Source organism: Symsagittifera roscoffensis, chromosome 1, assembly GCF_963678635.1.
Source record: "Symsagittifera roscoffensis chromosome 1, txSymRosc1.1, whole genome shotgun sequence".
Lineage (NCBI taxonomy): Eukaryota > Metazoa > Xenacoelomorpha > Acoela > Convolutidae > Symsagittifera > Symsagittifera roscoffensis.
In genome coordinates this window covers 92,656,351-92,683,955 of record NC_087062.1, presented here as the reverse complement: position 1 = coordinate 92,683,955, position 27,605 = coordinate 92,656,351, and the positions used below count along the sequence as shown (strand labels likewise).

The 27,605-nt window shown below is 37.6% G+C and overlaps 1 protein-coding gene across 1 annotated transcript in view; it reads left to right on the top strand.

The window, feature by feature from the left end:
- Nucleotides 1-26,152, top strand: part of LOC134840744 (transmembrane protein 129-like) — a 422,427-nt gene extending 396,275 nt beyond the window's left edge. The window contains exons 2-13 of the mRNA XM_063856768.1: nt 11,494-11,631; nt 12,092-12,272; nt 13,637-13,780; nt 14,241-14,518; nt 16,974-17,126; nt 17,556-17,703; nt 18,082-18,125; nt 18,376-18,447; nt 20,903-21,055; nt 21,480-21,627; nt 22,120-22,240; nt 25,737-26,152. Coding sequence (XP_063712838.1) covers nt 11,554-11,631; nt 12,092-12,272; nt 13,637-13,780; nt 14,241-14,518; nt 16,974-17,126; nt 17,556-17,703; nt 18,082-18,125; nt 18,376-18,447; nt 20,903-21,055; nt 21,480-21,627; nt 22,120-22,240; nt 25,737-25,983 — 1,767 coding nt within the window. The 5' untranslated portion in view covers nt 11,494-11,553 and the 3' untranslated portion in view covers nt 25,984-26,152. The remainder of the gene's footprint in view (nt 1-11,493; nt 11,632-12,091; nt 12,273-13,636; nt 13,781-14,240; nt 14,519-16,973; nt 17,127-17,555; nt 17,704-18,081; nt 18,126-18,375; nt 18,448-20,902; nt 21,056-21,479; nt 21,628-22,119; nt 22,241-25,736) is intronic.
- Nucleotides 26,153-27,605: the final 1,453 nt, after the last annotated feature.

The window sequence follows — 27,605 nt, the reverse complement described above, 5'->3', positions numbered from 1 at the left end:
TCTGCGTATCAATTATTTTCTTTGATGTCCGCTGGCCACCTGGTTCTTGCCAAGAGACTCTTGCTCGCAAGGCATTGCAGCCTAGTCCACTTTTTTCTAGGCAAAGGCAGGTTCTCTTTTTACCGGGCGATGATAACGTTCCATCACACAAGTTACCACAGCAAGCACTCGGTGCAATGGCAAGTCTTGTAAGTTTCAGGTTATTTGTTGTAACGGCAAACTACTTCATTGCAGTTTCGTGCTCCACGTCAAAACTGAGTGGAGTTTCAATGACGTGGCTTTGAGCAATTGGTACAAGCGGCTCCTCGGTATCCAGTAGCAGGTTTTCAGCTAACAGGCTTAAATTGAACAGGCTCGCCGCTTCGGCGCACGTGCAGAAAAGTCAGCAATATTTTCTTCTCGTCAGCGTCATTGCCTTGAGCAATATCCGTGAGCGTCACTATGTCGAAATGATCTTGAACGGCTTGCTGAGCCTCATCTAGGTTTAGTAAGAGGTGTGAGTACAGATATGTTTTTAACTGAAATAAATAACTTTTGAAAACAATCAGAAAATGGGCTAATTGGGCTGAGGCGAGAGTTGTGAAAATGAGAAAGATTTTCAGCTAGAAGAAATTGGGAACCAAAAATTTTAAGCAAGTTATACTTTGATGGCAGATAATTTTGATTAGTTGCTGTAAATTGCAAATTTGCCACACTTGATTTTAATCCCTGCGATAAAAGGAAGGCAAACTCTTCTACCCTTTAGCTTATGTGGAGAGGTCACGAAAAATGTGATCGACTTCTAGTTGAAAGTGGGTAAAGTTTTATTCTGCTGGGAAATCTGAACATTTATGATTTTCCAACAGAAAATAAAATTAATTTATTGATCCAGTTTTTTTCAAATTGGTTTAGTTTTATCAAAAAAGTGTCAATCGTAAATTGTTCGTGATTTTCAAAGATTTTTAAGGCTAATTTTTTTCTTTTTGAAACTCGAAATTTAGGAACAATTTAAATTGTCACAAAGTGCGGTGATGAGGATTTGGAGCTGACACAGAGATTTTCATGAGTAAAACAAGGAGTAATTACTACACATGATAAATTTTCAAACAGGTTTCAGCAAAATACAGCATTAACACAAAAGTCCTTTACTTTAATTTCCGATCACTTTAAATTGTCACAAAGTGCGGTGATGAAGAGTTTGGGAGCTGACACCGAGAATTTCATGAGTAAAATATGGCGTAAATACTAAACATGATAAATTTTCAATCAGGTTTCAGCAAAACACAGCATTAACACAAAAGTCGATGGCTTGAAGTTTTTAACGAGCATTGACACAAACGAGATTTAATACAGCATTAACAACGTCGATGGCTAGATGTTTCATCACGCACAATCATATTCGGAAGAAGTAGAGGAGCGAAGAGGGGTTCTGACACTTGCAACAGAAGCAGGGGAACCTGACAACACAAAAAATTCAAAATTTCGTTTTATTTGAAGCAACTGCCTTTTACCAAAGTGGCACATAACAATCAAGTTAAATTAGACTACCTTCTAGAATTCAGGGGGTCCACGAGTGCCGCATTGACGAAGACTTGTCTGGGAGACTGCTGGGACGGTACTTTCTTGCTGAGGTCTCTTATTCGGTGTTTCCATCAGCGTTAACCGATACATGTGCGGCATACTTTCTCGCATCCGTTTCGTAGCCGTTTACCTTCAATTGAACGACGTGGATGGACAGAGCTTCTGTGCGCATGTCTCCCTCGTTCTTTGATGGCTCGTACCATCCCAGCAGTATAAAGCCTGGGGCATCGTTATACTCGCTGATTTTGGCGTTGACACATTCTTTGAAAGTAAAGGAATTGTAGACAGCCAATTTTGTCCCTATCCTATGTAGCTCAATGGCAAATATTGCAAGAGCACGAACGCTCTGCGTATCAATTATTTTCTTTGATGTCCGCTGGCCACCTGGTTCTTGCCAAGAGACTCTTGCTCGCAAGGCATTGCAGCCTAGTCCACTTTTTTCTAGGCAAAGGCAGGTTCTCTTTTTACCGGGCGATGATAACGTTCCATCACACAAGTTACCACAGCAAGCACTCGGTGCAATGGCAAGTCTTGTAAGTTTCAGGTTATTTGTTGTAACGGCAAACTACTTCATTGCAGTTTCGTGCTCCACGTCAAAACTGAGTGGAGTTTCAATGACGTGGCTTTGAGCAATTGGTACAAGCGGCTCCTCGGTATCCAGTAGCAGGTTTTCAGCTAACAGGCTTAAATTGAACAGGCTCGCCGCTTCGGCGCACGTGCAGAAATGTCAGCAATATTTTCTTCTCGTCAGCGTCATTGCCTTGAGCAATATCCGTGAGCGTCACTATCTCGAAATGATCTTGAACGGCTTGCTGAGCCTCATCTAGGTTTAGTAAGAGGTGTGAGTACAGATATGTTTTTAACTGAAATAAATAACTTTTGAAAACAATCAGAAAATGGGCTAATTGGGCTGAGGCGAGAGTTGTGAAAATGAGAAAGATTTTCAGCTAGAAGAAATTAGGAACCAAAAATTTTAAGCAAGTTATACTTTGATGGCAGATAATTTTGATTAGTTGCTGTAAATTGCAAATTTGCCACACTTGATTTTAATCCCTGCGATAAAAGGAAGGCAAACTCTTCTACCCTTTAGCTTATGTGGAGAGGTCACGAAAAATGTGATCGACTTCTAGTTGAAAGTGGGTAAAGTTTTATTCTGCTGGGAAATCTGAACATTTATGATTTTCCAACAGAAAATAAAATTAATTTATTGATCCAGTTTTTTTCAAATTGGTTTAGTTTTATCAAAAAAGTGTCAATCGTAAATTGTTCGTGATTTTCAAAGATTTTTAAGGCTAATTTTTTTCTTTTTGAAACTCGAAATTTAGGAACAATTTAAATTGTCACAAAGTGCGGTGATGAGGATTTGGAGCTGACACAGAGATTTTCATGAGTAAAACAAGGAGTAATTACTACACATGATAAATTTTCAAACAGGTTTCAGCAAAATACAGCTTTAACACAAAAGTCCTTTACTTTAATTTCCGATCACTTTAAATTGTCACAAAGTGCGGTGATGAAGAGTTTGGGAGCTGACACCGAGAATTTCATGAGTAAAATATGGCGTAAATACTAAACATGATAAATTTTCAATCAGGTTTCAGCAAAACACTGCATTAACACAAAAGTCGATGGCTTGAAGTTTTTAACGAGCATTGACACAATCGAGATTTAATACAGCATTAACAACGTCGATGGCTAGATGTTTCATCACGCACAATCATATTCGGAAGAAGTAGAGGAGCGAAGAGGGGTTCTGACACTTGCAACAGAAGCAGGGGAACCTGACAACACAAAAAATTCAAAATTTCGTTTTATTTGAAGCAACTGCCTTTTACCAAAGTGGCACATAACAATCAAGTTAAATTAGACTACCTTCTAGAATTCAGGGGGTCCACGAGTGCCGCATTGACGAAGACTTGTCTGGGAGACTGCTGGGACGGTACTTTCTTGCTGAGGTCTCTTATTCGGTGTTTCCATCAGCGTTAACCGATACATGTGCGGCATACTTTCTCGCATCCGTTTCGTAGCCGTTTACCTTCAATTGAACGACGTGGATGGACAGAGCTTCTGTGCGCATGTCTCCCTCGTTCTTTGATGGCTCGTACCATCCCAGCAGTATAAAGCCTGGGGCATCGTTATACTCGCTGATTTTGGCGTTGACACATTCTTTGAAAGTAAAGGAATTGTAGACAGCCAATTTTGTCCCTATCCTATGTAGCTCAATGGCAAATATTGCAAGAGCACGAACGCTCTGCGTATCAATTATTTTCTTTGATGTCCGCTGGCCACCTGGTTCTTGCCAAGAGACTCTTGCTCGCAAGGCATTGCAGCCTAGTCCACTTTTTTCTAGGCAAAGGCAGGTTCTCTTTTTACCGGGCGATGATAACGTTCCATCACACAAGTTACCACAGCAAGCACTCGGTGCAATGGCAAGTCTTGTAAGTTTCAGGTTATTTGTTGTAACGGCAAACTACTTCATTGCAGTTTCGTGCTCCACGTCAAAACTGAGTGGAGTTTCAATGACGTGGCTTTGAGCAATTGGTACAAGCGGCTCCTCGGTATCCAGTAGCAGGTTTTCAGCTAACAGGCTTAAATTGAACAGGCTCGCCGCTTCGGCGCACGTGCAGAAAAGTCAGCAATATTTTCTTCTCGTCAGCGTCATTGCCTTGAGCAATATCCGTGAGCGTCACTATCTCGAAATGATCTTGAACGGCTTGCTGAGCCTCATCTAGGTTTAGTAAGAGGTGTGAGTACAGATATGTTTTTAACTGAAATAAATAACTTTTGAAAACAATCAGAAAATGGGCTAATTGGGCTGAGGCGAGAGTTGTGAAAATGAGAAAGATTTTCAGCTAGAAGAAATTAGGAACCAAAAATTTTAAGCAAGTTATACTTTGATGGCAGATAATTTTGATTAGTTGCTGTAAATTGCAAATTTGCCACACTTGATTTTAATCCCTGCGATAAAAAGAAGGCAAACTCTTCTACCCTTTAGCTTATGTGGAGAGGTCACGAAAAATGTGATCGACTTCTAGTTGAAAGTGGGTAAAGTTTTATTCTGCTGGGAAATCTGAACATTTATGATTTTCCAACAGAAAATAAAATTAATTTATTGATCCAGTTTTTTTCAAATTGGTTTAGTTTTATCAAAAAAGTGTCAATCGTAAATTGTTCGTGATTTTCAAAGATTTTTAAGGCTAATTTTTTTCTTTTTGAAACTCGAAATTTAGGAACAATTTGAATTGTCACAAAGTGCGGTGATGAGGATTTGGAGCTGACACAGAGATTTTCATGAGCATTGACAAGGATTTGTCTGGGAGACTGCTGGGACGGTACTTTTGTGCTGAGGTCTCTCTTCGGTGTTTCCATCAGCGTTAACCGATACATGTGCGGCTTACTTTCTCGCATCCGTCTCGTCGCCGTTTACCTTTAATTGAACGACGTGGATGGAGAGAGCTTCTGTGCACTTGTCTCCCTCGTTCTTTGATGGCTTGTACCATCCCAGCATTCTAAAGCCTGGGGCATCGTTATACTCGCTGATTTGGCGTTGGCAAATTCTTTGAAAGTAAAGGCATTTTATACAACCAAATTTGTCCCTATCTTTTGTGGCTCAATGGCAAATTTTGCAAGAGCACGAATGCTCTGCATATCAATTATTTTCTTTGATGTCCGCTGGCCACCTGGTTTTTGCTAGGAACTCTTGCTCGCCAGGCTTTGCAGCTTAGTCCACTTCTTTCTAGGCAAAGGCAGGTTCTCTCTCTCTCTCTACCGGGCGACGATAACGTTCTATCACACAAGTTACCGCAGCAAGCACTCGATGCAATGGCAACTCTTGTAAGTTTCAGGTCATTTGTTGTAACGGAAAACTACTTCATTGCAGTTTCGTGCTCCACGTCAAAACTGAGTGGAGTTTCAATGACGTGGCCCTGAGCACTTGGTACAAGCGGCTCCTCGGTATCCAGTAGCAAGTTTTCAGCAAACAGGCTTAAATCGAACAGGCTCGCCGCTTCGGCGCACGTGAAGAAAAGTCAGGAATATTTTCTTCTCGTCAGCGTCATTGCCTTGAGCAATATCCGTGAGCGTCACTATCTCGAAATGATCTTGAACGGCTTGCTGAGCCTCAGTTAGGTTTAGTCGAGGTGTGAGTACAGATATGTTTTTAACTGAAATAAATTACTTTCGAAAACAATCAGAAAATGGGCTTTTTGGGCTGAGGCGAGAGTTGTGAAAATGAGAAAAATCTGTCCGTTAGAAGAAATTTGGAACAAAAATTTTTAAGCAAGTTATACTTTGATGGCAGTTATTTTTGATTAGTTGCTGTAAAATTTAAATTTGCCACCCTTGGTTTTTACCCCTGCGATAGAAGGAAGGCAAACTGTACTACCCTTTATCTTAAGTGTAGAGGTCACGAAAAATGTGATCGACTTCTAGTTGAAAGTGGGTAAAGTTTTGTTCTGCTGGAAAATCTGAACATTTATGATTTTCCAGCAGAAAATAAATTTAATTTATTGATTCAGTTTTTTTTTCAAATTGGCTTAGTTTCATGAGAAAATTCAATCGTAAATAGTTCGTGAAATTCAGAGAGTTTTTAAGGTATTTTTTTCTTTTTGAAACTCGAAATTTCCGAACAATTTAAATTGTCACAAAGTGCGGTGATGAAGAGTTTTGTAGCTGACACAGAGAATTTCCTGAGTAAATTAGGGCGTAATCACTACACATGATAACTTTTCAATCAGGTTTCAGCAAAATACAGCATTAACTCAAAAGTCGATGGCTTGAAGTTTTTAACGAGCATTAACACATACGAGATTTAATACTGCATTAGCACAATGTCGCTGGTTAGATGTTTCATCACGCACAATCATTTACGGAAGAATTAGAGGTGCGAAGAGGGGTTCTGACACTGGCAACAGAATCAGGTGAACCTGACAACACAAAAGTATCAAAAGATCGTTTCAGTTGAAGCAACTGCCTTTTACCAAAGTGACACATAACAATCAAGTTAAAATAGACTAACTTCTAGAAGTCAGGGGGTCCACGAGTGCCGCATTGACGAGGACTTGTCTGGGAGACTGCTGGGACGGTACTTTCTTCCTGAGGTCTCTTATTCGATGTTTCCTTCAGCGTTCACCGATACATGTGCGGCATACTTTCTCGCATCCGTTTCGTCGCCGTTCACCTTTAATTGAACGACGTGGATGAAGTGAGCTTCTGTGTGCATGTCTCCCTCGTTCTTTGATGGCTTGTACCATCCCAGCAGTATAAAGCCCGGGCACCGTTATACTCGCTGATTTTGGCGTTTACACTTTGAAAGTAAAGGCATTGTAGACAGCCAGTTTTGTCTTTTTTTGTGGCAAATATTGCAAAGCAAATATTGCAAGAGCACGAACGCTCTGCATATCAATTATTTTCTTTGATGTCCGCTGGCCACCTGGTTCTTGCCAAGAGACTCTTACTCGCAAGGCATTGCAGCCATGTCCCTTTTTTTCTAGGCAAAAGCAGGTTCTCTCTTTACCGGGCGACGATAACGTTCCATCACACAAGTTACCACAGCAAGCACTCGGTGCAATGTCAACTCTTGTAAGTTTCAGGTCATTTGTTGTTACGGCAAATTACTTCATTGCAGTTTCGTGCTCCACGTCAAAACTGAGTGGAGTTTCAATGACGTGGCTTTGAGCAATTGGTACAAGCGGCTCCTCGGTATCCAGTAGCAGGTTTTCAGCAAACAGGCTTAAATCGAACAGGCTCGCCGCTTTGGCGCCCGTGCAGAGAAGTCAGCAATATTTTCTTCTCGTCAGCGTCATTGCCTTGAGCAATATCCGTGAGCGTCACCACCTCGTAATGATCTTGAACGGCTTGCTGAGCCTCCGTTAGGTTTAGTCGAGGTGTGAGTACAGGCATGTTTTAAACTGAAATAAATAACCAAGGTCGATGGCTTGAAATTTTTAACGAGCATTAACACAAACGAGATTTAGTACAGCATTAACACAAATGTCGATGGCTAGATGTTTCATCACGCACAATCATATACGGAAGAAGTAGAGGAGCGAAGAGGGGTTCTGACACTGACAACAGAAGCAGGGGAACCTGACAACACAAAAGTTTTGAAAGTTCCTGTTTTAGTTGAAGCAACCGCCTTTTACCAAAGTGGCACATAACAATCAAGTTAAATACCTTCTAGAAGTAAGGGGGTCCACGAGTGCCGCATTGACGAAGACTTTTCTGGGAGACTGCTGGGACGGTACTTTCTTGCTGAGGTCTCTCTTATTCGGTGTTTCCATCAGCGTTAACCGATACATGTGCGGCATGCTTTCTCGCATCCGTTTCGTGGCCGTTCACCTTCAATTGAACGACGTGGATGGAGTGAGCTTCTGTACACATGTCACCCTCGTTCTTTGATGGCTTGTACCATCCCAGCAGTCTAAAGCCTGGGGCATCGTTATACTCGCTGATTTTGGCGTTGACACATTCTTTGAAAGTAAAGGAATTGTAGACAGCCAATTTTGTCCCTGGAGTTTCAATGACGTGGCTTTGAGCAATTGGTACAAGCGGCTCCTCGGTATCCAGTAGCAGGTTTTCAGCTAACAGGCTTAAATTGAACAGGCTCGCCGCTTCGGCGCACGTGCAGAAAAGTCAGCAATATTTTCTTCTCGTCAGCGTCATTGCCTTGAGCAATATCCGTGAGCGTCACTATCTCGAAATGATCTTGAACGGCTTGCTGAGCCTCATCTAGGTTTAGTAAGAGGTGTGAGTACAGATATGTTTTTAACTGAAATAATTAACTTTTGAAAACAATCAGAAAATGGGCTAATTGGGCTGAGGCGAGTGTTGTGAAAATGAGAAGGGCCTTTCAGTTAGAAGAAATTTGGAACAATTATTTGGGCGACTGAATGGAACGTGTGCACTTCACGGTTGATCTTTAGGAGAGAACAAACACGTTCAATGTAGTCTAGGATCAGTTTAACCAAGGCAGCAGCAATATATTAAATTAAAGGTTGATGAGTAAATGAGCCACATTGAATGGCGCGGACGCCAGTAAACAAGAGAACTACAAAAGAATAACTTGAATTGGTTCAATTAATGAACCGCATTGATTGGTCATAATGCCAATGACGACTGAAGCGAACGTTTGTACTTCGCGGTTGAAAATAAGGCAAAATTGATGGACTTGGTCGATGTCGTTCATATCTCTGTTCAATGTTGATAGAGTTTTGGACTGCCGCAAGAAGGGCTTGTCGTTCGGATTTGTTGATTTCTGGTTAATCAGAGAAACCAGTGGCGAATTGAAGGACACCCCACGGTTGAAGCTGAGGGAGGGCTGTTTCGGCGGAACCTTGACAAGTGTTGTGGTCTTATAAGCTTTGCCGAAGATTTTCAGACTGGTCAGCAAATATGAGCGGTGGCTGCCTCGTGGTGATCAACAGAAATACGTAACCGTTGGCTGTTGAAGGCAATTGGATCCGTCTTGCTCGAAACGGCGACAACTGAAATGCAGGCAGCTCTACATGCTCCCTGTTGGCGGACGTTTCGGTGAGTCGTTGAATGTAATCGTCGTAGGGACTCTTATGTTTCAAGAGGGACCCTATTGCAGTAAGTGGTGTCAGCATCGTCGATGAAAGTGCAGTTTCTTTACTTTGCTGAACAACTTGAGATTGAATTGAAAATCGGGCAAAAAACATGTTTTTTGAATCACTATTCTTATAGAACTTTCCTCAATTCTGCCTCAATCAAGACTGTCAGGACTTTGGTATGAATCTTTGGCTACTACGGCCGTTTGTGCTTCTTTTGAGCTTAATTTTAAACAAACTCGTTGCACGAGCTAACAGACAGTTAGAAAAAAGTCCGCGAACCCGAGGAAACAGAAAAAATCGATCTTCGTTTCCTTGCTGTCATTGAATTTCTCCAATTTTCTGTTGGCTATGTTGTTGAGTTATCAGTGAAATAGGCTATCTAACCCAGCTAGGTATTTTGTAGGTTCAATGTGCGTCTTCTGAGGATGGTAGTTCTAGATGATTACTTAGGAACCGTAGCATTAGTTTGTTAAAAAGGACATTTGCAGATTTATTGACAAGAAATAGTTGCCAAAAATGAACTAACATTTTCACATCGTCTCGAATACCGGCTGGTCAAGTTTTTTGCCCATTGTAAAAATCAAAAACCTTGAATATTCTTGAATACTAAATTCCGGTTTGATAAAAAATGTTATTGTGAAAATGTATACGATGTGGTTTTTTGTTCATTATAGTGGTTTTTTTTGCAGACTCCTTTCTCATAAACAACTTGACAATATTCAAAAAAATTGTAACAATGGAAAGATCTCAATTGGGGAAGGGGGTTGTTAAAGTTTTTATAATTTACCCTCCCAAATATGGGAGTAAGGGCTCAATTGAAAAACTGGCGCTGGGAACCTTCCCTTCTTAAGGGGCTACGCCCTAATTTATGTAGAAAAAATTAGTCTTAGGGAAAGGCTATTTTTGAGATTTTGGCAATTTTAATGAAATTTTTTCACTTTTCTTGAAATTTTGAAAACTATTCTGCCAAATCTGGTATTAAGGGTTGAATTTTAGAAAAATGGTTGGAGGGGATTTTCTGTGCATAACCGCAAACTCTTTAATTTTGACTGGGAAATCGCTGTGGACTTCATAACAGTCTCTTTTTTGACATTTAATCATGCCTGAAAGTTCTCATTTTTTCTCTTTTCAAAAGGATTTTATGTCTGGGGCATGACCTTTTAATACAGTTTGGCACAGCAGTTTTGGTCTTTTGTGTTTCTTGGTGTTCTTTCTTGAGCCAATTACGCGATACAAATAAATATGAAATATTTTTCACCGTGCAGAAGAGTATTTAGATCCCTATTTTGAAGTAAGTCATGAGCGGATAATTTGCTCGCAGGTAAAATGCGCATTTTTTTTTAAAATTTTTGGCTCATATATAAGAAATATATATAAAGCGGCACTGGAAAAATACATTATATTTGCACTGAAAACTACTGCTATGCTATGCCGGTAGCTTTCGTAGCTTCACAACGGGTCTTATGAGCCACCATTTAGCCATTTTTTTTTGTATCTGGAGCATTAGGAAGTCGGTTTAGTTGCCACATCACTGATTTTTGTTGTGCTGTATACAAATTTCATTGTAGTTGCAAGTTCAAGTGTTTTCCATTGTTGTTTAAGGTCTAAGGTGGGACTTTAAATTTGTTTTTTTTAAATCATATTTTTAAGCTTAACTTGTGTGTGCTCAAAGATTGTCATTTTCAAAGATTGTCAATTTCATTTTTTTTTTCGGTTTTTTGTGTTTCTTAATGTTTTTGTTGTATCGCAAGTATTATGTTTGTGTTGTATCGCAAGTAGCTCCGCTTCGCCTCTGTGTCAATAGTCGTGTGGGGTCTTTCTAAACCATTTTTGCTTGTTTGTTTTGTTTTTGCTGAAAACTGCTTTTGTTATTTTGCATTCAGATCACATATTTAAGCTATCAGTCTGCTTTCATTGGGCTTTCCCAGCTTTTTAGAATTAGGTTAGTATTGCCATCACTTCACAAAGCTCGTAGCAATCAACAAGTTTGGTATCATATTAGAGCTCTAGCAGTCGTGATAAAGATTCTTAAAAATATATATATTAAAATATATAATTCTAAGAAATATAATTCGCGGGCTAGTAATTGGAGTAATCAAAGGTTTGACATAAAATTATTATCAGCGTTCGGAAAAAGTTTAGAGACTTGTTTTAGGGTCTGGAAATAAACAATCTGGAGACATGCAATGATTCTTGATGTGTTGTTTTTAAAAGAACTGATGTTTCTCTGTTCCGTTTCTTTCCCTGTCCTGTTAAATAATTGTCTCAATGAGACTCATATAGGAGTGTAATTGTGATACCGTCCCTTATTGAAAGTTATGTTTGTTTTTGAATGATAATCGGTGTAATTTCTGCTGTTTCAGACTAAATGTGTGTGGTTTAATTTGTTTGAGATTAAAGGAGGAGTAGAAAAACAGTGGCCATGTTTCCCCAGCAGTTTGTCTTGTTCTCTGGAATGTATATGCTGCTCAGCTTCTTCATTGTCGTGCCCCCTCATGAGGTAAAAAGATAACTGGACATGATTGCATATAGGTTGCAAAGACTCATTATTCAATGCTTGTATTTGAGTCTCATATTCAAAATTTATGCAAGTTTTAAAAAAAATCGAGGGTTTCAGGATTCCTCTTTAAAAAAATGTTTTTTTTTTCGATGAAATTCTTTTCACGTGGCCTCAAATCGTCTCTGTGAAACTGCAGAAGACACTGTATATTTGGCTTCTTTTTGCTTGCCCCACCTGTGAATTTTTATTAGTAAAAAAAGGTTCATTGGTCTTGTCGGATTGAACTGAAATTCATTCGGAATGAGGAGAAAGTATTATAATCTAAACATATCGTACGCAACCTTGTAAAACCACTGGTTAAAACGTGAAATGTAGGCTTATGTAAGGTGTAGTGGGTGTCGAGTGGTGTTGGGGTGCTTGTGTTTGAGGTGGAAAAGGTGAGCCGTGTGTTCTGTTTAAGGTCAGACAGGCTGGTTTCTCCACCGAGTACCTGTTTGCATCCTACTTGGGCAACGAGATGCGGGACTTCGTGGGCTACCACATGCGTAGGAACAGTCTCAACATGTTGATCCACTCGTTACTGCCTCTAGGCTTCTACTTCTCAGCAGTCCTCTGTACAGATTATTTTTACAAACATTTGAGTGAGTCCAATGAATTGGTTCATTTACGAGAGCAAGTGTTTTTGAAATCAGGCTTTAGGTTTTGTATCCAGAAAATAGCTTTTCTTCCAAAATGGAAGAAATTGACCTTGCTTAATTACAGGGTTTGGATGGTTTAAAACAAGGCAAAAAACACGTTTCAAAACAGAAAATAAAAACTAGCATTATTTGCTTGAAAACTTGAATTTTTCGACTATCATTTGTATCCATATTTTATGTCGGCTTATAATCCGAAGCAAGGACTTTGATTTAATAGCTTGAAATTTTTAAAATACAATTTCGTTTTTGGCTTTACGAGGATCGATCCAAGTGTTTTGGCTGAGTTTCAGTAATTGAATCTAAATGCTTAATTAACGATGTTCTTCGTGCTTCATGGTATGTGTTCTCAAATCGAACATCATTTCAGGCAAACGTATGCAATTTTTTGTTGGTATTTTTTTTTCGTCAAATAGTTTTATAATGTTTTTTGGCTCCCCTCCTTTTTTTCTATTCACTAGCTCCCCTTCGCTTCTGGGTTACTTTTTGTGGTTTTGCTCATTCTAGAACCATAGCAATAGAACACAGCTACAGTGAAAGTAGCACAGAATGATTAACTTGATCTTTTTCCTTATTGAATTGAGTTATGGTTATTGAATCTGCTCTTTTCAATCAGGTATTTCGGATTAGTTGAATCTAATACGACTAATAGGTTGCGCGTTTTTGATGAGAGGCTTATCTAAGAAGTTGAAATTTGAAAATTTGGATGATTTTTTCGAAGCAGTTGATTAAGTTTTGCGAATACGCTAGCCTCATGAAAACAGACTGAAATATTTTCTAGACGATCTACCAAGTTTTTTATATTTGTCAATGAGCGTAGTGAAGACATTTTTATAGGTCTTGTTTTTTTCAGGAAGCGGTCCACTTCGTTAAGTTCACTTAATTTCTTTTGTTGAACAGAACGCAAACTCTAATATCGAACAGCAAAAGTGTAAAGGTCGCACAAAAGAGATTTATTTCTAGTTTCGAAAGTGGATTTTAGTTTTCCGATTTTCCAGCGAAATGAAAACTTTACGTGTTCATCCAATTTTCTCAAATGAGTTATTTTAACAAAAAATGTCAAAGAATGTCTTGAAATTCAAATAGCTGTAAGGCCCATATGTTAAGGAAACTTGAAAGCCCAACTTAATCCAAAATAAGTAAGTGTTTTTTTTTCGGTTTCGTTCTGTTCAAGGACACTTTTCCTACTGTTTGTTGGATGTTTGAAAAATAGTAATTAAGCTATTGATGTTTTTAGTTTAGTCAGCTTGTAAACAATCTATTATTTTTATGTATTTGATCGATTGATCTATTTGCGTGTTGTGTTGCAGCTGAGACAGCAGTGTACTACTGGGTTGTGTATGTATGTGCAAGTGTGTTGGTGGCCCTCTATGGACTGCTGAGGTTTGTGAGACACTCTGTGAGAAACCACGCCTACCACACACTTGCTATCTCTCTCGCACACCAAGCCACAGGTACACACACAAGCAAACCTCCATTTCCATTCATTCAAGATAACTTTCATTCTGAGAAACATTCATTTTGTCAAAAATTTATTCTCCAACATAAACTTATTTCTTAACTTTTCGTATAGTTTCGCAGAGGAGCTAGAGGACCTGAAATTGAGGGAGAGAATAATTGAGGGGGAGAATTGAACCAATTTCTGAAACTAAAATATAGTTTATTTTTGCTAAAAGAACGACTTTTGTTTGATAATTGCGAAAATATATTGTGCAAAAAAGTTGTTGGTTTTCTGTATCTATTACGGTCTTTTGTAGGAAATAATTCAATCGGTTAATCAGAAGAAGAAATAGCATGAGCAGGAACGGCAAGTGTAAATCGTGCAGTAGAACGAAATGCTATTATTTACATAAAAATTTGGCAATTCTTTCGCGCTTTGTTCATTTCTGATCAGCTATTTGATTGGTTTTACAGGTTCTACATCAGTGTCTTCATCGTCTTTGAGTGTTGGTAATGTCAGTGGCAGCAGTTCCAGTTTCAACAATGGTGCCAGATCTAGTCGAGACAGAGGAACTGGAAGAGGGAGAGGGAACAGTGGCAGTAGCAGTGGGAGGACCTGGACTGTGGTTGCCAATTCTATCAATGCAGAGATGCTCTCCGAGAGAGACAAGTTCACCAGTGGACCTCACAACTGCAGAGTTTACTGCACACGCAATTGGCTCATACAAACTGCAATCTATTCAACACACATGGTGCGAAATGAAAATTTATATATCCTATCGTTGCATGTAATTACACAAGCGAAGCTTGTGTGATATTACGAACTCACTTTTTTTTCCAAGCTAAGTCGCAAATATTAGTGCTCATAAGTGGCACTTTTAGTATATTTCGTTTTCATCATATTTAAGCGTATTAAAGCATAGCTAGTTCAATAGCATATAGTGCTGGTTTGTTTTTGGCTGGTGTTAGGTCCTGTTTGAAAACAACTGGTGCTATGAAAAAGTATGGGATTTGTTAACTTTTGTTTTTTTGCGACCCTTTGGAAACTTTTTTTTTTTTCAAAAGCAACTGAACCAATTTTCAAAAACAATGGTGCCATTGAAAAAACTGGCTGCTATTCTGTGTACCTGCATATTCTGCTAGTCTCTTTTCAGTTTACACCACGTTCTACGGCTTTCGAAATTTTCAGTAGGGCGATTTTTGACTTATTTGATTTTGAATTTGTTCAAATTCTCAAATAACAAATGCTTAAATCTGAGATGAACGGTTAAACTAAAAAACTAATCATTGGGATCTCTCCTTCTCAAGCGGCTATTCACTAAATTTGGAAGAAAAAGTTATGGCCTCAAACAAGCCCATTTTTTGACATTTTCGTTAATTTTTAAATTTTTTTCTCAAAAACTACCCTGCCAAATCGGAGAATAAGAGTTCAACCGGAAGAAAAAACGTGGTATGGGAATCTTCCCTGCGCAAGCGGCTATGCCCTGCGTTTTGAAAAAATATGGCCTTAGAAAATATACAATTTTTGAAACTTTGCCCGTTTTTTGGAAACTTTTTTTTCTTCAAAAACTAACCTGCTGATTCTGAGGTTGATAATTCATTCAAACTAACATCGTGCTTAGATTTTTCCTGTGTAATCTGTTTCGCCTTATTTGTTTTGTAGAAAAGCCGATATGGGCATCGAAAAAATCCATTTTTTGAAGTTTTTACCGTTTTTTTTAAAAGAAGTTTCATCACTGTTCTCGAAAGCTACTAGGTAAAGCCGATATTAAAGATTCAATCTAAAAATCAGGGTGGGGAAATATTTCCTGCATACGAGACTATTCCCATGCTTTAGTAAAGAAAATTTTGTGATTTTAGCCAACCTCTTCAATTTTTGATCGCTTTTTGGAATCTTTCTGATTTTTTTTTCTTCGAAAACTACCCAGCTAAATCTGAGATAAAGAATTCAGTTGAAAGATCGATTCGTAGTTTTTTCTTTGAATATGCAGCTAATCCACTACTTAAGCAGAAAAATTACAAATGTTTTGCGTTAAGTCCATTTTTGAAACTTTCAAAATTACGCGTTTCGGTATCAGTACAAAATATGATCAAAATATTAAAACATGTGAATCTAGCATAAGCTGGGCAACTAGTTTTTCTTCCAAGCGTCCGTGGAGTAATTGCGAGGAAGTGGAAATCCTAATCAACCGGTAGGAGATCCAAATTCGGAACATTAGAATAGTTAACGTTTTTTTGGTCGAGTTTTTCCTGCATCGCATTGGCAATTTGATAGAAACTGCAGCTGCTTTATTGGTGGCTAGTGATAGTAAAATTACAAGCGGCCATGAAGCAGATGTGAAATTGTGTTGCTCTCAAGCCTTGCAAAAAAGTTGCTCAAGGTGTCTTTTCAACCTTTTCCTTATTCTTTAAGTTATGGGGGTTTAAAAATAGTCAATTTGGGACAATTAACGCGCGATTTATTTCGCGCTATTAACGCGTAGGCGGAGATTTAATCCGTCAAAGAAATTGTTCCAAATTGGTTAAAGAAAGGTTATTTGCCATAACTGATTTGTTACTAGGAGCGAAGTTTATCATTTTGTACTTAATTTGGCGTTGCGGGGATGATTGTCACAAAAAAATCTCAAATTAGAAAAAATTTCATTTTATTTTTACTACATTCACTTTTTTCATGTTATTACTGCTCCATAGACTGCCTTATAAATTGAGGCATGTTAGTTGGTAAATTTTCTTTTTTTTTTAAAATTAAATTGACTGGTTCTGCTAATGCGTCATAATTGGCTTGCGTCACTTAAGAAATTTTTTAGGCTCAAAGTTTTACTCGTTCAGTTTTTCCCAGTAGCGTTATCGGTCATATTTTTACTTGTGTATGCGAAGTACAACTTCGCCTCTGTGTAATTTTTTTAAATAGTTTCAGAGATTGACAATAAATAATGTGACAATTCAAGCCCTACAAAGCAGGAAAATAGTGTTGAATTGCCACCAAACTTGAGATGGCTGAGTCTTACTTGACCGACCTTAACCGGACCAGAAAACATTTGGAAATCAAACCTCCCGCTGCGTTAGACAAAATAGGGTATTTAAAGAGCTTCTTAGAAACCCAAAAAAGTCGACTTTAAATGAACCGCGACTCCCTATTGCTCCTCTGTTTTAATACAATACTGAGTGGCTCTGTATAATTTCTCTGGTCTTTAATTGGGTAAGTAGGTGCACAAGAGTGACATCCACCTGGTGCTGGTTGGGAAGCAGCAGCTGCAATTTGTAACAGACACCCCCTATGGAGAAGAGGAGTGGGTGCAGGTGGAAGTGCACAGCATCAACCGTACCATCGCCCCCTTCCAACTCAGACTCAGGGCACAGGTGTGATTTAGTGTATGGAGGAGGTTGGATTATTCCTAATTGGGTTATGCCATAGAGTTTAGTCGGAGAAAGGCCGGGAGCCGAGGGCCATGACATGCTGAGGGTCATGACATGCTGAGGGCCATGACCGGGTGTCTCGGAGTGGTTCTGGTTTCTCATAGTTTTATTGAGAGACCAGACTGAAATAACTTAAGAATGTTGTGAATTACTTTCTTATGGGGTTCATTTTTTAATATCTTACCGATAAATAATCAATTGTACTCATGATCAAATCGAGATCGAATAAAAACTGAAGTAAACAATGAGTAACTTTGTCACGTGAAATTGGAACGACGTAACGCCGATTAAATTGTTTTATACACCCTTATCGTCATATTGGTTCTCGTTTTGGTGAAATTACATAATTTGATGCTCATTTGTGAATTTCAGGAGTACCATGAACTGCGGGAGAGATTGTCTGCGCCAGTGGTGAATGCTCGCAACATAGTGCTGAGTCAGAGCATCAGCGAAAGATTTGTGGCCGCATTCAAATCCTGTGTATCCGAGAACGAACCATTCCGCTCATTCTCAACTGCCGGTATGATGAAGTTTTGGAGAAGATAAACATCAATATCAATGTCATGTTCTAAAAAAACGAGAAAACGGCGGGAAATAGTCATTCTGGATTTGAAAAGTAGCTGCGCTAAAATCAAAATATGGTTAATTTTTGGCTCAAAATAATGCTGTTGTTTAGTGGCGTGCACAGTGACTTTTGTAAAGGGGCTGTTTTTTGAAATAGAATTTTTTCCCCAAGATTTTTTGGTCGACCAGTTTAATTTTCCGAGGTAATCTAAAACATTTTAAGGAACCTATTTTGGTGTATAAGGTCACTGCTGAAGAAGTTATATTAGGTCTGTAATTAACGAAATGTTCAACCCTTTCGATTTCACTGAATTTGGTAAAAATGATTGTTCAGGCTCTGTGTGTGGGACTATGGTGGAACAGTGCATTGGCCTCAAAGTTATGGCCTCAAACAAGCCCATTTTTTGACATTTTGGTTAATTTTTAAATTTTTTTCTCAAAAACTACCCTGCCAAATCGGAGAATAAGAGTTCAACCGGAAGAAAAAACGTGGTATGCGAATTTTCCCTGAGCAAACGGCTATGCCCTGCGTTTTGAAAAAATATGGCCTTAGAAAATATACAATTTTTGAAACTTTGCCCGTTTTTTGGAAACTTTTTTTCTTCAAAAACTAACCTGCTGATTCTGAGGACCTCACAACTGCAGAGTTTACTGCACACGCAATTGGCTCATACAAACTGCAATCTATTCAATACACATGGTGCGAAATGAAAATTTATATATCCTATCGTTGCATGTAATTACACAAGCGAAGCTTGTGTGATATTACGAACTCACTTTTTTTTCCAAGCTAAGTCGCAAATATTAGTGCTCATAAGTGGCACTTTTGGTATATTTCGTTTTCATCATATTTAAGCGTATTAAAGCATAGCTAGTTCAATAGCATATAGTGCTGGTTTGTTTTTGGCTGGTGTTAGGTCCTGTTTGAAAACAACTGGTGCTATGAAAAAGTATGGGATTTGTTAACTTTTGTTTTTTTGCGACCCTTTGGAAACTTTCTTTTTTTTTTCAAAAGCAACTGAAGCAATTTTCAAAAACAATGGTGCCATTGAAAAAACTGGCTGCTATTCTGTGTACCTGCATATTCTGCTAGTCTCTTTTCAGTTTACACCACGTTCTACGGCTTTCGAAATTTTCAGTAGGGCGATTTTTGACTTATTTGATTTTGAATTTGTTCACATTCTCAAATAACAAATGCTTAAATCTGAGATGAACGGTTAAACTAAAAAACTAATCATTGGGATCTCTCCTTCTCAAGCGGCTATTCACTAAATTTGGAAGAAAAAGTTATGGCCTCAAACAAGCCCATTTTTTGACATTTTGGTTAATTTTTAAATTTTTTTCTCAAAAACTACCCTGCCAAATCGGAGAATAAGAGTTCAACCGGAAGAAAAAACGTGGTATGCGAATCTTCCCTGCGCAAGCGGCTATGCCCTGCGTTTTGAAAAAATATGGCCTTAGAAAATATACAATTTTTGAAACTTTGCCCGTTTTTTGGAAACTTTTTTTCTTCAAAAACTATCCTGCTGATTCTGAGGTTGATAATTCATTCAAACTAACATCGTGCTTAGATTTTTCCTGTGTAATCTGTTTCGCCTTATTTGTTTTGTAGAAAAGCCGATATGGGCATCGAAAAAATCCATTTTTTGAAGTTTTTACCGTTTTTTTTTTAAAAGAAGTTTCATCACTGTTCTCGAAAGCTACTAGGTAAAGCCGATATTAAAGATTCAATCTAAAAATCAGGGTGGGGAAATATTTCCTGCATACGAGACTATTCCCATGCTTTAGTAAAGAAAATTTTGTGATTTTAGCCAACCTCTTCAATTTTTGATCGCTTTTTGGAATCTTTCTGATTTTTTTTCTTCGAAAACTACCCAGCTAAATCTGAGATAAAGAATTCAGTTGAAAGATCGATTCGTAGTTTTTTCTTTGAATATGCAGCTAATCCACTACTTAAGCAGAAAAATTACAAATGTTTTGCGTTAAGTCCATTTTTGAAACTTTCAAAATTACGCGTTTCGGTATCAGTACAAAATATGATCAAAATATTAAAACATGTGAATCTAGCATAAGCTGGGCAACTAGTTTTTCTTCCAAGCGTCCGTGGCGTAATTGCGAGGAAGTGGAAATCCTAATCAACCGGTAGGAGATCCAAATTCGGAACATTGGAATAGTTAACGTTTTTTTGGTCGAGTTTTTCCTGCATCGCTTTGGCAATTTGATAGAAACTGCAGCTGCTTTATTGGTGGCTAGTGATAGTAAAATTACAAGCGGCCATGAAGCAGATGTGAAATTGTGTTGCTCTCAAGCCTTGCAAAAAAGTTGCTCAAGGTGTCTTTTCAACCTTTTCCTTATTCTTTAAGTTATGGGGGTTTAAAAATAGTCAATTTGGGACAATTAACGCGCGATTTATTTCGCGCTATTAACGCGTAGGCGGAGATTTAATCCGTCAAAGAAATTGTTCCAAATTGGTTAAAGGAAGGTTATTTGCCATAACTGATTTGTTACTAGGAGCGAAGTTTATCATTTTGTACTTAATTTGGCGTTGCGGGGATGATTGTCACAAAAAAATCTCAAATTAGGAAAAAATTTCATTTTATTTTTACTACATTCACTTTTTTCATGTTATTACTGCTCCATAGACTGCCCTATAAATTGAGGCATGTTAGTTGGTAAATTTTCTTTTTTTTTAAATTAAATTGACTGGTTCTGCTAATGCGTCATAATTGGCTTGCGTCACTTAAGAAATTTTTTAGGCTCAAAGCTTTACTCGTTCAGTTTTTCCCAGTAGCGTTATCGGTCATATTTTTACTTGTGTATGCGAAGTACAACTTCGCATCTGTGTAATTTTTTTAAATAGTTTCAGAGATTGACAATAAATAATGTGACAATTCAAGCCCTACAAAGCAGGAAAATAGTGTTGAATTGCCACCAAACTTGAGATGGCTGAGTCTTATCGACCGACCTTAACCGGACCAGAAAACATTTGGAAATCAAACCTCCCGCTGCGTTAGACAAAATAGGGTATTTAAAGAGCTTCTTAGAAACCCAAAAAAGTCGACTTTAAATGAACCGCGACTCCCTATTGCTCCTCTGTTTTAATACAATACTGAGTGGCTCTGTATAATTTCTCTGGTCTTTAATTGGGTAAGTAGGTGCACAAGAGTGACATCCACCTGGTGCTGGTTGGGAAGCAGCAGCTGCAATTTGTAACAGACACCCCCTATGGAGAAGAGGAGTGGGTGCAGGTGGAAGTGCACAGCATCAACCGTACCATCGCCCCCTTCCAACTCAGACTCAGGGCACAGGTGTGTGATTTAGTGTATGGAAGAGGTTGGGTTATTCCTAATTGGGTTATGCCGAAGAAATTAGTAGGAGAAAGGTTAGGCGCCGAGGGCCATGATATGCTGAGGGTCATGACATGCTGAGGGCCATGACCGGGTGTCTCGGAGTGGTTCTGGTTTCTCATAGTTTTATTGAGAGACTAGACTGAAATAGCTGAATAATGTTGTAAATTACTTCCTTATGGGGTTCATTTTTAATATCTTACCGATAAATAATCAATTCTACTCAAATCGAGATCAAATAAAAACTGAATTAAGCAATGAGGAACTTTGTCAAGTGAAATTGGAACGACTTAACGCCAAATAAATTGTTTTATACAGCCTTCTCGTCATATTGGTTCTCGTTTTGGTGAAATTACATCATTGGATGTGCATTTGTTTAATTTAGGAGTACCATGAACTGCGGGAGAGATTGTCTGCGCCAGTGGTGAATGCTCGCAACATAGTGCTGAGTCAGAGCATCAGCGAAAGATTTGTGGCCGCATTCAAATCCTGTGTATCCGAGAACGAACCATTCCGCTCATTCTCAACTGCCGGTATGATGAAGTTTTGGAGAAGATAAACATCAATATCAATGTCATGTTCTAAAAAAAACGAGAAAGCGGCGGGAAATAGTCATTCTGGATTTAAAAAGTTGCTGAGCTAAAATCAAAATATGGTTAATTTTTGGCTCAAAAGAATGCTGTTGGTTAGTGGCGTGCACAGTGACTTTTCTAAAGGGGCTGTTTTTTGAAATAGAATTTTTCCCCAAGATTTTTTGGTCGAGCAATTTAATTTTCCCAGCTAATCTAAACCTTTTAAGGAACCTATTTTGGCGTGTAAGGCTACTGCTGAAGAAGTTATATTAGGTCTGTAATTAACGAAAATGCGCAACTCTTTCGATTTCAATGAGTAAACAATGAATAACTTAAGAAAGATTTTTAATTTAACATAACTTAAGCCCAACATAATTTAAGAAAGATTTAATATTCAAAAAGTTTTATCAAATTGTTTCGATTCCACTGAATTTGGTGAAAATGATTTTTCAGGCTCTGTGTGTGGGACTATGGTGGAACAGTGCATTGGCTGCAGTGTCTCCTTGGCTGATGTGAAACTCATAAAGGCCTGTGAGGCGAGAGGCTGTGGGGAGTGCTTTTGCAGACCACTATGGTGAGTCATCAGCTATGTTTCCCAGATTATTCGGATTGTTAGGTTGCGTTCCTCGAGCAAATAGTGCTGATTTAAATAATCCGGACGAAACGCACAAAACTTAAATTTTTAACGCGTTTTCTTATATAGGGTTGACTTTAATTGATAAATGATCAGGAAAAAATTTGCTTAGAAGTTCGTCTGGAAATTCAAAGAAGGTTAAGGCCTGATAATTTTTGCTTTGAGATTCGAAAGTTGGAAGTTTTTATTTCAAAAACAACTCAGTTTTTTTTTCTTTTTCTTGCGTTTGTTACTCTATCCAGCTGTCAATTAGCTGTGTTGTGTCTATCAAACAAAAATGAATTAATTGATACAATTTTTTGAATACTGAATCTTAAATTATGTTGGGCTATATAAGAGGCTCTTTTTTCGGTAGTTCTGGCAGAATTTTTTACTGTCTTAAAAACTCAAAAATTATCCATTTTTTGGAATAAAGTTTTGCGCCCGAAATTCGCAAAACACTTTGAACCAAATTAGTTGAAATTCTAACCAAGTTTTGCCTTCATTATTTGTCACTTAAAGTCGACGCAATTTGAAAAGCATGCGTTTTTAATTTCAGGTTTTCTGCGCTTTGTCCGAATAATTCGAATCAGCGCTGTAGAATTGCATTTATATTTGGGCTTTATTGACAGGAAAATGTAAAAATCATCTTTGTTCTTGGAATTATTAATTGTTCTTTTTTTCGAAATTTTTTAAGTATTGAACGTAGACTTTTAAATAGAGCATTGTGCTTTTTATGTTTTTTTTTGTTATTTAAAGAACTCATTGTGCTACTTGCTCAGCAACCGGTTAGCCGACCATTGAAAATGAAGAGGAACTTTTATTCGGTTGTTTTAAGTCTTATTGTTTTTTTTTTGTTTTTCACGCAAAATTAGCTACCAAAAAATCATCGAAGTGAGCTGAGTTATATATCTTTTTAAAGCCCTTTTGGTCGTAATTTGAACGTCAATAAAGTTTTTCAAAGTTTTTTTTCCCAGTGTCGAGGAAGACCGGTGCCGGCTTGAACTTTTCGATTTCAAGTCTAACTTCGAGCAAGTAATGCGAGCGAGTAGGCTTACAATAGATTTATAGGCTTAATTTACGCCGTGAAAACTTAATTGTAATCGATAAAGTTATTTTTTGGAGTTGTTTTGGTGCCATTTTGGGAATAAAAAATTCAAAAATTTGTAAAATTCCTGCAATAAAAAAGTTTGAATTTTTTTAATGACTTTTTGTTTTTTTTTTCTGATCTTTTTACCACAGAAACTGTTGTTTAAATAGCTTATTTTATGACTGTCGAATATGCCAAACTTACACTTTTTCGTTCAGTTCCTTTTATCACACCACGCAGAAAAACCACGCTAATTTGAATTAAAATTTAAGACTATGGTTCGGAACTTTTTGTGATAGTTGAACAGTAACCGGCTATCTTTGTTACAAATGCCTTTAGTTTATTACATTCCAAGTTGTTACAGGCTGAATTTTTGTTTTTGTGCATTTTGAAGTTCTCTTCTAGATTGTCTTTGATTTCTTGAGTGGTCAGTGGCGCAAGTGTGTAGTGCAATCAACCAAAAAGTTTTATTTCCGAGGACTTCAATTACAGTTGAGGGTATTCTTTTTTTTGGGGGGTAGATCTGTAAATCATGTATCAGTGAACCGGAAACGGGTGGACCAGGTCAGTAAACAGAAAATTCATGATTCAATTACGTAAAATCATTAGCTAAAAACTGAGATTTTTACAAATGACAAATTTTTCCTTAAAACAAATTAAATTTAAAAAGGAATAAAATAACTCTTCCCAAGCGCCCCGTATATTTAAAATTATTGTTATAACCCCAGGAAACACTTTCTAAAAATCTTCATTTGATGTAATTATTACGTAAATCGGTGTACTGATCTGGCAATTAACTGGCATATCGGTTTACTGTACGCACCCCATTTTTCAAAAAAAAATTTCCACTTTTTTTGACCCTTTCATGCTACTAAGCATTTTTGCGCTTTTGTTTGCGAAGTTCAATTTCGTTTCTGTTGCAAATATTGAACACTTTTTCTAAAAATCTTCATTTGATGTAATTATTACGTAAATCGGTGTACTGATCTGGCAATTAACTGGCATATCGGTTTACTGTACGCACCCCATTTTTCAAAAAAAAATTCCACTTTTTTTGACCCTTTCATGCTACTAAGCATTTTTGCGCTTTTGTTTGCGAAGTTCAATTTCGTTTCTGTTGCAAATATTGAGATTGAGTGAATTTTTTTAATTATACGAGTTGATTTTTCAGTCCAACTTGCAAATAAAAGTTTTCATTTGGTGGCTTTTTGCAGCGTAGCTATGGCGATAGCGTTGGCAATTTAATAGCCTGTGGCTTTTTTAATTTTGCGGCATTCTCGTATTTTATAGCAAATGATTTGTGTATTAAAGTCGTTTCAGTCGTGATGCGAACGGCAACAAAAAATTCAGAAATCACACTCAGTGTCGAGAAAAACACAATGTATCTAGAAATTTTTGCTTTTTAGCTTTTTTGAGCTAGTAAAGAGAGCGAGTAGGTGTTATTTTGCTAAAATTTTTAAAAAGAAAAAAGGTTTTTCAGGAAAGATTTTTTTGAATTTCATTTAGCGCTTCATCGGCAAATTAGTTTTCATTACACTTGAGAAGCTAGTGTATTAGTACGAACCTTTTTTGTTCCAACCTAAGTCGCATATATTGGCGCGGCTTTTTTTATGGTGCGGCACCCAAATATTGATGGGGCCCCTTTTTAGCTTTTTGATAGCATGTGCTTTGACATTCGAATAGTAATAAATTAACACAGTTTATGCATTTTTAATTCAAACGAAAAAAGCTTTTTTGTTTCAAACACCGTCACAATAATATAAACTCGATTTCAGAAATTTTTTAACTCAATATATCCCGCAATTTTTTGAAATGCATAATTTTTACATAATGTGGCTTTATGCTTTGCGATTTGTTACATGCAAAGTTAGTGGATGCCTTCAGTTTGTAATATTCAAAATTATTAACTACAAAAATGAGTCTATTTGTATTTTTTCCTGAATCGCATTGGTAATTTGTGAGCATATGTAGCTGCTTTATTGGTGACTAGTGTTTGTCGGTTGCTAGGCTTGCGTGGCTGACGGGATAGTGTGTGAGACTCAAAATCTCTTGATTGCTGTAGGTAGAAGATTCGAATCCTTACACGGAGCAAGTTTTTGCTAATTCGAGGCTTATTTCTACTTTTTCTGATTTAACTTGATAGAGCTGCTTTTCAGTCGTGTTCTCGCAAGTGTTTGCGAAGCGAAGCTTCGCTTCTGTGTAAAATCTTAATGTTTTTTTCTGTTATTGTTTTTCGAAGACAAGGTATTTTTTGAATTGCATAACGAAATTGTTTGGCTAATTATCACTGCTGCGTGATTTTATAAGCGTAAACTATATTAGCAGCAGTATTGTGCTAGTTAGTAGCACTGTTCGCATTGATTGTAGGTGTGTCGTGTGCTTGAGCAAGTGGTTCTGTGCAAGACAGGATCAGAATCAACCTCACAAGTGGCTAGAAGGAAGTGCTCCTTGCCCTACATGCAGAGCCAAGTTCTGTATTGCCGACGTCTCATATATCCAACACCCAGTGCCTAGTCCAGACGCAGACCATCACGATCCACTCACTGAACCTGGAGAGGATCAGAGTCAGGATGAAGAAGAGGAAGAAAATAGTGTGAAAGAGAAAGCATCGTAGGCAGATAATGCTTGTAATGCTGCTTTGCCTTAGGCTAGAAAGTAATTTAAGTTCCTATTGTAAATATTTAATTGTGGTTAGAAGCTATTAGTACAAAATTCTAAATAGGTTCATGTTTTATCTCGTGTTTTCGTGAATAAAATTTTGAAAAACATGAATCAAAGGATTTCTTTTCTCATGAACGAGTGCATTGTTGAGGTCATTTATTACACTAGAGCGCCTGCGAGTGTAGTGTATTAGTACGAACCTTCTTTTTTCTAACCTAACTTGCTAATAATAGTGCTCATTTGGTTGCATTTTTGCTATAATCATGATCGATAGCATAGGAAGTTTCATATCATCTGTTCTTTGCTTTATTTATGGCTAGTGTTAACACTTGCGAACTTTTTGCGAGGTAGTGTTATAGTACGACTATTCCTTTTTTCTAACCTAAGTAGCAAATATTGGTGCCACTAAGCGGACACCTTCACAGTTTTTTGATACCATGTGCTTGGACATTCAAATATTAATAAGTTAACACAGTTGATGAACGTTTAAATCATCTACTGAACCAAAAAAGCTATTCCAAATTATTACATGTCAAACTGTGTCTTTTTGTTTTTGTGGCCACTTTTGCTTCATCGCATTGGCAATTTATTAGCACTTGTAGCTGCTTTATTCGTGACTAGTGTTTGTTTCTTGTTAAGAGTTCGTGGCCGAGCTGCCTGGATGTGAGACTCCAAATCTCGAGGTCGCAGGTTCGAATCCGATACGTAGCAAAGTTTTACTAATTCGAGGCTTATTTCAATTTTTTTTGTTTTCTTTTTGTAAGTGTTTTTTTGGGTTCTCACAAGTGTTTGCAGAGCGCAGCCTCGACTCTGTGTTGTTCATTTTTATGCATTCGAGGCTGAGTGGTTAGTGCATTGGACTCATAATCTCTAGCTCCCAGGATCAAATGGCACACTTAGCCGATTTTTTTTTACTAATTCGAGGCTTTTTTCTACTTTGTTTTTTCACTTTTGCTTATTGAGGTTGCTGTGCAAGTAGAACACAGTCGTTTGATCACTCATTTTGGATAGACATCTGCTGTACAAGTAGCAAAGAGTTTTGCGACCACGATAATTTAAATTTTAAAAAAATTATGAAATGGATTTTAAAAATTGTGTTGATATTTTTCATATTTACTGTTAACTAGAAAAAAGTTGACTAGTGGGACAGCTAAAAATTGCAAAAGAGTGAGACAAGAAAACTGAAAAATTTTCGAGTTTTTGAAATAATGTAGATTTTTGTTTGAGTTTGAAAAATATCACTTCGCCTGAGTTCCTTCCCACTATTTGATTGGTCGGAAAAATAGCTCATTGGATTTTATAAGGAACAGTATTCGTATTTACACAAGCAATGGTTGTGTTATAGTATGAACCATCTTTTTTTTTCAACTCAAAACTTAAATATAGTGTGCGAAAGTAACGGAATATGTGTGCTCGCGGTGGTTTTTTTTCTTAGAAAGTTCGACTTTTTAAACAGCCATTGTGACGGAATTTTTAAAATATTATTCAAAAAGTATTGTTGTCTTGAGCTTAAATTGGGAGAGATTTTTCACTTGTGATCATTTTTTGTAAAGCTATGGGGCCTTAAAAAATGCC